This window comes from Falco rusticolus, chromosome 1 (genome assembly GCF_015220075.1).
Source record: "Falco rusticolus isolate bFalRus1 chromosome 1, bFalRus1.pri, whole genome shotgun sequence".
Taxonomy (NCBI): Eukaryota; Metazoa; Chordata; class Aves; order Falconiformes; family Falconidae; genus Falco; species Falco rusticolus.
The window spans coordinates 81,050,181-81,061,364 of NC_051187.1; the positions used below are offsets into that span (position 1 = coordinate 81,050,181).

Below are 11,184 nucleotides of genomic sequence, written 5' to 3' on the forward strand. Positions count from 1 at the left end.
ATCTTATGGCTTTGTTTTGGACAAGTATTTCTGTAGTGGAAAATTGGTCTGAAGAAGGGGGAGCTGTTCCCAAGCTGAGGTAGTGTTTCCCTTACTCTCCCAGCCCCCTTCCCTGGCAGAGGTAAACTTTATGGCCCAATTATAGAATCCCTTAAAATGTTAGTTATGATGGAGTGCCAGCATAACCCAATAACATAGGTGAGGTTGACATCTGTCAGTAACTAATGAGGGCAGCCTTAGAATCAGGATTTGGAGTTTACTTCTCTAATTTCTTATAAATTTGACCCATCATTTCAACGTATTTGCCATGAGGATTAAAAACTGAACATGCTAGATTTTTAAGAGAAGTTGGTACATGGGTGTACTCTGCAAAAGTCAGTGCATATGTGATTCAGTTGTGAAAGTAATTGTTTGCAGCTCATAGCAAAGTCATGAAGGAATAAGACCCTGGCTAAGCTGCTCAGGAATAGAAGCTCCCTATAAAAATAGATGACACGTAAGTGGCAGGAAATGAAGCCAATATGGTCATGTTTTGAAGGCATAAGGGTCAGATTCTGTCCTGTGTTGCTCTGGTGCATAGTCGGTCAACTTAAACCCTGTTACTTGAGAACAGTTTGGCATGGTAAAGTAAACTTCAAAATGTGACTGATTATTAGGACTTTTGTGGAAGCACAGCTACAGCTTTTTCCTCTTCTTGTCTGAATGCATCTAGTTAGAAACCTAGTAAAACTCCTAGGTTTGGAGGTAACTTTTTTGTTTGTTTTTTCAGAGCTGATTGTAGTGTGCAAGTCTGTTAATTCCTCTGTCAGAGGAATAACGCATTAGAAGGCTTTGGCTACCCAGGGTGGTCTTTCATTTTGGATCCTGAATGCTGAGATGATACTGCAAGCAATAATGTCTTGTTAAACAGTTTCTTGTTCTGCAGCTGAAACATGTTAGTGTATGCCTATGAAGGGATGTGTGGCTCATGTTAATGATGTGTGTTTCCATATTTCCCGGTGTAAAATGCAGAAAACTAGATGCATCTTTCTAAAATCTGTATGAATTAGATACTATTTAAATTAAATCTCAGTAAAATATTTGTGTTATTGGTGAAGATGGTAATATGCACTTTGTTTCTTGTTTCTGGAGCCTGTGTTTCTTTCCTGAAAGGAAAAGTAAAAAGAAGGTCTTGAATTGGGGAAGGTGGAACAACTCTGGCAAAACATGAATCATTTCTGTTGGGAGGGAGCACATGCTTACATTGTTTTCCTCTGTGCCCTTCTACTGCAAAACCAGGTGTGTTCATCACCCCTGTATGAACACAAATGGTGCAGCTGTTTGTTCATCACACTGTCAGTGTAGTTGGCTGATGTGAATTTGCCAGACTGAAGCTCTTGAGCTTGTGCATTTCAAGCACAGTAAATGCCCAGTTCCATACTGTCCAGCTCTTCAGTTCATCCATAAGGTGGATAAATCCACTATCCATATTAAAGATGTGCTTAGGGTCAAGCAGGGTGTAGGAAAATAACTAGATGACGTGCAAAGATATTTTTTTCCCTTAAGGCAGAGCAATTGCTTCGGTCCTGCAAGAAACCCCAAACTGCAGCTGCTGCCTAAGCAATAGCAGAGCTAGAACCCATCTTCCAGGCCACTCTTCCTGCTATCTCTGTGCCCTTTTGAGTCTTTCCTGTGGTGCTGCTCTCCCTTTGAGGAAACCTCTGTTCTAATGCATCAGTGCATTTCAGACAAACACTGCAGCTGTATCTATTAGTTGTCTTGTTTGGCTTAATCTTCTTTCTCCCTGGCCAAAGTCTTGTACTGTATTATTCAGCTGAACAAAGCAAATGTCATTATGTTCCACTTTGTTTGACATGATATTGATTATCAGCCAGTTCAGAACAGTTAAATCTACTGTGTGAGCCTCTTTTGTAGTTAATGGAATAATTCATAGCATCTGTAGGTATTTATGCTTGCTGGGCTGGTACTAAGAATAGCTGAAACTTTTCCTACTTAATTACATGCAGGTGAAATAGGTAGGCCTGGTGTTTGTAGAATATAATTCCACATTCTTATAATAAAAAGCTTGCATGATTTATACTCAAACAGGAAAAGTAAAAGGTTGTAGTTCACAGATCTACTGAATTAGAAAATGTAAGATGCCAACATCTTAATTAAAATTCCATACTGTAAACTTTTAAAAATGCAGTTTGATGTTGGCCTGGGTTTTATATAAGGGGAAAATTGCCATGTATGTTCACCCTCTTTATGTTAGTATTGGTGGTGAAGCATATTCTTCACTGTATTACATGGAGTACTGTGTTAACTCACTTAGCTTCCATTTTGTCTTTAAAAACAAAGAAAAAAGTTAATTCCTGTGATGAATGGGCCTGGACTTGTAGAAGCTGCTAAGCCCCAGCATCTGTGTTTCCTGCACTAAACTGCCCTTATCTGACCAAAAAGTAATTTAGGAAGGAAGGAATGAAAAACGGCAGTAGTGTTTTGTCTGCTTGAATTCAGTTTGAACACCTTTTAGACTGACAAACTTTTCTTTAATTTGCTTAAATTCCTTAGTTTCTTCTGTTACATAATGTTGGAACTTAATTGAGCATGTGCAGGCTAAGCACATGAAGTGAGATAATTGTGCTGAGGGGGCCTGTGGGTTTTCTTCTCAGTTGTTTTAGATCTTTGCAAACCACTACAAGGCCAAGATGTAGAGAGGGTATTTAGCTTGTGTGGAAATTTAATTTCGTATGTGGAGTGCCTATTATGATTAATTTTTATGTCTGAATTTGGGGCAGGGGGAAGCAGGTGTTCAGGTTGAACTTAATCTGTGGTGGTAGTAATAATCCCTGCTGTATTTGGGATCTGCCATGCCTGGGACTCCACATGTGGCTGTTTGGAACTTGGTGTGATAAGGATCATTTTAATTGGATCCATTTTAATTGAATCTTGTGAAGTTTCCTAGCTAAAACAAGTAGGCTATTGAAGGTCTGAAGACTGCAGTGCATGAGTTACCAAAATCTCCCCACCGGTGTGGGTGACCAGTGTGTGTGGACTGCAGTGGTGCTCAGGCAGAGAACTGAACCCCCAGCACCCCCCCAGTCTTTGTGCATTTTGTTTTTCTCATTTATATGCTTTAACTATTCCAGTGGCTTCTGTCAGTTATCTCGTGTGATGAAGAGCCTTGCATTCTTGCGTATGTGAGTATAATTAGATAGATTCAGCATTTCACTTGAATACTTCTATTTCATTAAACCATAGTATTTTCTAACTAATAGCACTAAATAAGCCATATTAAATCACAGGTTCTCATAATCAAAACTTATAAGGATACTGTGGCACAAATTAGAATGTAAGTGTAAAAAATCTAGGTCAATAAATAGATCAACTTTCATGGCAGACTACACCAGAAAACTGCATGCTTAAATCTAGAACAGTCTGGCTAGTGCAAGATGAAAGCCTGTTACTTCATGATGCTGTTTAGCATCTGATGTGAAATGAGCTGATGTCGGTTTACTTCTCTTCCTGGGCACCTACATCTAAAAAATTAAAATAACCTTTGAAGATACAGCAGAGACAAAGCACTGAACAACTTTCATTTCAAGTCATAGCCATATCGCTGCATGTCAGCTTGGATAGATTTTTAACTAGGTTTTTGGCTTTACCTTATTTGACTACAAGAATTGCAGCAGTAATTTAATCTCTGATGTAAGGAATGGTTATTACAATTAAGAGTCTAATTAAATGGCAAAATAGTAGAGGTTCTTTGTTCTTTCTCATTCATGTCCAGTATTCCATGTTTTTTCTACTTCCTAGTTATAGATGATGAAATGAACGTTGCCTTTTTGAATATAAAAATACATGTCGAATTTCCAGGAAAATGAGGGATAACTGCAGAGCTGTGAAAAGTAAACAGCATTTTTTATTCCCAGAGTGAGTTTGATCAGAGATTAGATTTTGCCCATGAAGGTGTCAGGAATTTTCTAGGGATTTGATTGTTTCCACGAAATACATAAACAGAAATGTTTTTGTAACTACTTGGCTTGTAGCTCAATGCAAGAAAAAAAAGGCTTTTGATTTATTTCAGATGTATAGTTTAAAAATCTGAAATGGTTTTTGACCTGAAGTATTTTTTTTAGACACTTGAATTACAAAACTTAATGTGTTTCTACACCTTTGATTTCTCATTTGAGCAGGGAGAAATTCTTTCCCAGTTAACTTTGTTTTTTAACTTTTAAGAGTGTATTAGCAAGCTTCAAGCATGTAACACTATGAAGAACACTTGTTTTCCTCCTGTTTCCTCTCAACTGCAAGCTTCTTAAAGCTAAGGGTATCTGTGAATGTGGAAGTGTTCACAAAATGCTCAGTGCATTTCAAGACAGAAAAGTCAATCCAGTTGTCAAGAGCTTTACTCCACAGATAGGCTAATAGTTTGTTATATAAGCATGGCATTTTTCTTACTGTTTTTCACTTACGTGTAGTAGACGACACAGGGATGAGGCATGGGATGTTTTTAAATCTGTACAACCAGCTGATACTTGTAATGATTTATAATAAACACTGTACATGTCTCTAACTTGAACTGTCACAGGTAGTGGTATTAATGGAAGTAATCAGATGTGTGAAGTGAAAATTCAGTTTATAGGGAGGGACACTGTTCTCATTATCTGTCAGTCATGTGTTGGCATGTTCAGAAGGCAGTTTTCAAATGTGATTCACTGAGCTCCTTAGGACCAGCCTTTTGTGACAGTTCATTCTTACAACTTAAAGTCCTTCCTTAGGTCTCCCTCTTAGCTTCATTAAATAAAGTTCCTTCAATGTAATGGATTTGTACCATGGATGGACTTTATTGCTGAAGCTAAACTGTAACCTCTTTGGGGACTGGTTAGCGTCTGAGATAAGAATTCATCATGCTGTACTTGGTGCTTCTGATCTAAAACTTAACTGTGGTGTAAGATACCATCAGTAGAGGCATTTGGTTTTGAACCAAACCATAAGAAACATTAAGTCCAGGAAGTGAAATAAGGACCTGTGAAGCCCTTAAAAGGGAGAAATGCAGTGCCTCTAACTTGCTTCTTCCCTGTCTCCATTGACTGCCTAGGTACAGGGAAGCGATGGGAAAAGCTGTGTGTTGCTCCGCGCTCAGGCTGCCTCTTCAGTGTTTTATGCTTAGACTGGTTGCTGATGTTCCAGGAAGTTGCAGGATCTCCTCCTCATGAGGACCACTGCATCACCCACAGCTTTCATATCACTGGTAGAGACCTTCACAGTCAACAGTACCTCTTAAAGGAGAATCTCCTGTGTTGTGCAGTCATAGGCAAAAGTCTCAGGATGGGACAGAAAGCAAGCCAGATAACTAGTCTAATTAGTCTGATTTCCCTCTCTTCCTAAACCTATGGCTTCACGGGGCAGCTCATCATGTTGTGATGAGTAGTGCTGAGAAGCAGTAGGATGAACTTAGGGCTTCTGGTGGTTTCAGGCTTCCTCTGTTCCTTGCTTTGTGCCAGCTGCTGCAGCTGCACCTCTTCAGAGCAGCTGTATCTTCCACCCCCATTCAAAACTGAGGGAGAAAATGGGTGGACTTGGTGTGTGATGGGGGCATGGGGAAGAAGCATGAGAACTGCTGCTCCTATTTTACACTAGGTTTTCATGCACATAAATGACTTATTTTCCCCTTGACTACTGTAGCAAATGCTCTAGTTTTGTTGCTAAAACAAAAACAACCTTTTTATTGCTTTTTATATTTGGAAAGTGATGTATTATGGGTTTCTGAACTAGAGGTTTAGTAAAGAGTACAGACATTAGCTTCCTTTCAAGCTACTCTGGCCCTTTCTTGTTTGCTTTGTATGGTGAGGGTCTAGAGAGATTTCTTTTATTTCCTTCCCCACCATTGTTTTCGGTACAAAGTTGTGGGTTTTTTTCTTAATATTCAGACATTTTATCGCCTCATTTCTTTTAAAACTCTGAGTTTCTTTTTTCTTTTTTTCATCGCACAAAAGAATACTTTTAGCTGATTGAGTTCTATCCATTGCCAACTGTGGACTCTTTTGTCTTGTTTAGTCCAGCATCCTTTATAAAATGAGGACCATTGAGCAAGTACTCGCAGGCTCCCCACTGAGCACAATTGTGCTTGAAAGGTGTGGTACTGTACCAGTGTAACATGTAAAGCTGCAGTTCAGAGGGCTTGAATGCATTGCAATTTCTACCTTTTGCTTTGTGAAAGAAGTGGGATTGTGCTGTGAGATAATAAATCCACCTATTTTTAGTTTGGTGAGGTTGTGACAAGTGGGTGAACAAAGAACCAGTTGAATGCACTTGCTGTTGTGTTGAAACCAGCTAAAAGTTCCCATTCAAGTGGTTTCAGCACAGTACAGCTAACAGGCAATTTTCCATTTATGTACACAAACCTTCTAGAAAGACAGCTGTGTGGTTGGATTAATTTCTAGCAGTAAATTGAATAAAAGATATTTTGAAGGGAAACTCAGGAATTCCTTTCTAAAACACTAAAAGCAGAACTTTCAAAGCTTTCCTTTATTTGATCCCTTTTCTTCCCAGAACTTACTGTAAGATTTAAAGAACTGAAAATATTGCCCCCTATATGGAGATACACAATGGGAAGTGTGTTCTTTTTCAAAGCTATGAGATAGAATTGGGATTAAAATATCCTTTAACACTTCAAAAGTATACTGTTTTGCTTTTAAGTAAATATAAGAGAAATTCACACCTCTTAGTCATAAAAGAGAGCTCAAATGTTTGTACTTGAATAAGTGGTGAGCTGTACAGAAATGTTTTGAAAACAGGAATGTATTTTATACCAAAACTGTTTTCATGGGGGAGTGAATTTCAGAAGTAGAAGTCTACTTGTTCATGCAAGGTTATCGGTTTTGTTGGTGCTAGTCCCAAGCAAAATTGGATGTGGGTTTTAACAATATCTAACAAAGGCTTTGGTGAATCCCTCCTGCAGAACTATGGTCAACAGTCTTTCCCTGCCACACACACATGCCCCCCCCCCGCGCCCCCCCCTGCGCCCCCCCGAAGGCTGATCCTGTGATGCAGGTCTTGGCGTTACATAAATCCATTCTTGTTCGTGTCTGTCCAGGCAAACTAGATTATCTCTTATAGATCTGTCTGGCTTGAAACCTATAACTTGTTAATTAATCATATAATATAAAACATAAGATACGAAAGTTGAACAAGAGAAGGGCTGTGTGTAGTACAGGTATAACAAACTTCCGACCAGTAGTGAAGAGTGTTGCACTGAGTGTCTTTGTGTGGTGCAGGCTTGGGGGATGCTGCTGCAGTGTCTAACCTGTGAAGAGATGACAATGGTCAGCCACCATCTCATAGCAGTACTGCTGTTTGCTCCTCAGCCTTGCTGTGCTGCAGCTGAACTCCAGAACTAGAGTCTTTTGCTTTTTACCTTTACCCAAGCTTTCCCTCCAACTTCCTCTGCAGATTGGATGTAGGGATATCCAAGGAACTGTATGTGGCAGTGGGTTTGTCTGCAAGATGTTCCATATATAACACCCTAAGGGGTCAGGCAGATCACTTCATGTCAGTGAGGTTTCCACACTCTCCTCTCCTTCATCCAGTTGCATAAAAGTAAGGCTGTCTAATTCAAATTTTTTCTGAATTTGTGAAGTTTGGTTTAAAAAACACCCAAAGATACTAGTGAGCTGCTCATGTGGCTGCTGATGTGCAGTGGTGAAGCCTCTGGAATAGAGCATAACTGGGAATGTTACGGTGTTCCTGTTTCCTCCGAATCAACAAATATGGAATACTTAAGAAATTACAGACTGGGAGAGGAAGCTGAAAATGGGTGTGAAAGTTCCCTGTGGATGTACGTAAGATACTGAAAGCTAGCACGACTTTATTCTTCTGGCTCTTACCACCTCTGAGAGGAACCCTGACTATTTCACCCTCCTCTCGCTGTGTGCTTGTGAGACGTAGAATTTAGAAGTTTCTTACTTGTTATAATCAAAGTTCAACTGTCTGTATAGTTCTGTTCTTTCTTAAATGCTGTTTCTGGATTCTAGTCAAGGATCCTTTACATGAGCAGCCAAGGCATTTCATTCCTTTATCTGGGGAACAGAGGTAGCACATTTACTGAGGTTTTCTTTTCTTTCTCCTTGGTCTAAATAAAGGTGAGTGCCCCTGTTTTTAATACACTTCTCATTTAAACAGAATTGCTCAAACTTCTGAGCCCTTGTTCAAACAGTACTCAAATGTAAGGCAAACTAAGCTGACTTTGGAGCAAGATGCTTCCGGTAGAAGCTTGGTTTTCTCCTGTTCTGATGTTACCTGAATGTGCCAGTTGCAGCTTCTTGCTGAGGTGATGCCGAAGGGCTCATTGTCTGCACGCTTGGGAACTTTGAGAAATTAATTGTTGACTAGGCTGCAGTGCAGCTGTCTGACCTAAATGCTGATGTTACCAAATGTTATGCTCTGGATTTGCGAAAGCCAATACATCAAACTGGACATCTGTAGCTTCTCACATAGTTAAGTAAAGCTAGGGGTTTGGATCTTTCTACATAAAAAAGGGGACTGGTAGTTTTTCTCACTAGTGGGGATCTACATAGGCAAAATACCTGTGCAAAACTAGATTGTGTAGGAAGTAAATAGCATTCTTCCTTTTTCTGTGCCCCTTGTTGTTTCCAGGATTACTCTAAACATGAGGCACTCTGATTTTGAGTACGTACTCTCAATCCATTCAAGAATTTAAGGAATTTATTCTGCTCCTCCTGTACAGTCATGGTTAATGTACTCATGTTTCTCTTTTTTAATTGCAGACTTTAAAAAATTCCAAAAGTCTTTGCTCCCTTGACTATGAAGATGATGATGATGACACACAAATGAAGACAATTGTGTCATCCCCATGTGACTCAAATGATCTTATGAACATCATCACCCCCGGTTCCAGTCCAATGAAAGAACAGCTGGATGAAGTAAGGCATCATGGGTCATGCCAAGGTAGCATCAAAACAAGGGATTATAAGAAAGCAGCTGCAGTATGTGAAAGCGATGAGGACACAAGTGATTGTGAGAGCACCGAAGAAGGCATCTTTCCTCTAGACTGTGGGGACTTGGACCTAGAGCAGATTGAAAACAACTGAGACTCAAAGTTGTGTGCTAGAATAAGAGTTGTTCTAAATTAAAATGATAGAGGATTACCTTTGCCATGCATAATCCATGTCCCTGAATCTCTGTATTGCCTATGTTGGGCCTGTGTTAGAAGAAATGTTTCAGGTGGGGGAAAAACGTGAACCATTGTTACCTGTTTAGTCTATTGATCAATATGTGGATGACAACAAAAAAGTAGGAGGTTAAATGTTATTTTGAACATTAAGGAATAATTTTGATTAAAAATTTCCTAACAGATATTTTGCATTTTTATGGCTTTTACAGTTCTGGAGAAAAAGCATCTCTATTTTGAAATGAATTTTCAGAAGGGCATTCTATAAAACTAAATCTGTCTACAGTGATTCTGGTGCGGGTATATGTTGCTTTTGTTAAAGAGCTTAATGTGAAAAGTGAATTGCATAATGAAATTGGTAATAAACCTTCAGATAGTACTCTTAAATACCTGGTTGACAACTGGTCCAAAATACTTAACTGCCATCTTCAACAGTGTCTGGTTAAAAAACCTTCATAACATGTACAAATGTTCTTTTCATACATTCAGGACTTTTTGATCAAAATATGGTAGTGACCTTAAAGGTTAACATTTTCCATTATTTTACTACTTGAATTGTTTTCTAGCCTGAAGCAATGCTAATCTAGGTGGGATAAAACTGCAAGTAGCTGCCCACCTACTTGGTCATTATGTTTTCTGTGGTTCAGAAGAATGTACAAGAGCACTTGAACTTTTAGACAGGGACTTCGTAATGATCAGTTCCCCAGGAGGTCATCCCTTCAGCAATACTAGAAGGAAAATAGTCCTTGAATTAAATAAAATGACATTTTGCTTTGCACTTTTGTCTGCTTATGAATTTTACTAGTGGAAATTGTCTTCTGTAGCAGATTCTGTAATAGGGTACTTGCAGAATGGTGTGGAGGGCAAGGGCAGATTTCTGGTCATCTAAAAGTGACATCAAGTTAGTCTCAGGAGCTGGGGAATAACTCGTGTCGGATCCCAAAAGTCTGTCTCAGTGATTACATATGATGTAGTCATCTGAAATGTAAAACTGTATTCATTGCAGACTATTGCAACACATAATTATTTTGTTAGTTCTGCTACAATAAGGATTTTCCTGAGTAAGGGGGAAATTAATCTCCAAGTGGTTTTAAATTGAATAGAAATGGGGAAGCTTAGTTTATGGCATTTCAGTGCATCGGGTTAGTCTTAAATGAGCCAACTCCTACTGTAGCTTGTGCCATAAAACCAAAATACAGTAACATATTAAGTCAACTAATGGAATGTGATTAAAATAGGAAATAAGTATCTTGAGGCATATGACAAAGGCTGTGGCAAGGTATGACACAGGCTCCAGCCTTGTGATTAGGGTCAGCCTTTGATCATAAAGAGAATTGGCCTTTAATTACTGAACCAGCTTACATAACTCAGTATCTATACATAACCTTAAAAGTTTGGGTAGCCAGTAAGAAGCTCTAAACTTTTATTTTCTTGCTTTTGTGACTCCTGCTGCATATACAACTATGAGTGGCAATGATCTGTGACACTAATACTGGTATAGGTGTGTAGTAAGGTGCAAGAACACTGCAAAGACTTGCTGCATTCTTGATATGTTAGTATATACTGTGTAGGAGAAAGCAAAGCTGCTCACTGACAAAAATTATTCTCCTTTTTCTAGATTAGTAAATAAAGGATTTGCTGTTGGAGCAAAGACTTCAGGTCCTTTAGAAGCTCCTGCTAACAGTGTGCATCTCACCTCACAGGTACTTGCTCAGGTGTAGCGTGGAGCGTACAGATGGTGGCATACACATCCACCAAGCTTTTTGAAATAATCTTATGAGGATTGCTATTCTTGCTGCTCCTTCAAGAAACAGTTAATTCAAGAAGTAGTGAGGTACAGCCAGTTCCCCTTGTGAGTAGATGGGGAAATGCATTATAGTGTGGTGATCAGTCATTGTGGGTAATGGAATAACCCAGCTCCCTCCTGGGCTGCAATTACTAGTTACAGAACTCCCCACTTCTCTTTGTATATTCTTCTTAATTGAGCAGTAGAGGTAAGTAAAATTGAA

At 39.1% G+C, this 11,184-nt stretch overlaps 1 protein-coding gene across 1 annotated transcript in view; it reads left to right on the plus strand.

Annotated features, from left to right (window-relative positions):
• Positions 1-9,953, plus strand: part of FAM53A (family with sequence similarity 53 member A) — a 74,025-nt gene extending 64,072 nt beyond the window's left edge. The window contains exon 5 of the mRNA XM_037386786.1: positions 8,772-9,953. Within this exon, the coding sequence (XP_037242683.1) occupies positions 8,772-9,095 (324 nt within the window). The 3' untranslated portion in view covers positions 9,096-9,953. The remainder of the gene's footprint in view (positions 1-8,771) is intronic.
• Positions 9,954-11,184: the final 1,231 nt, after the last annotated feature.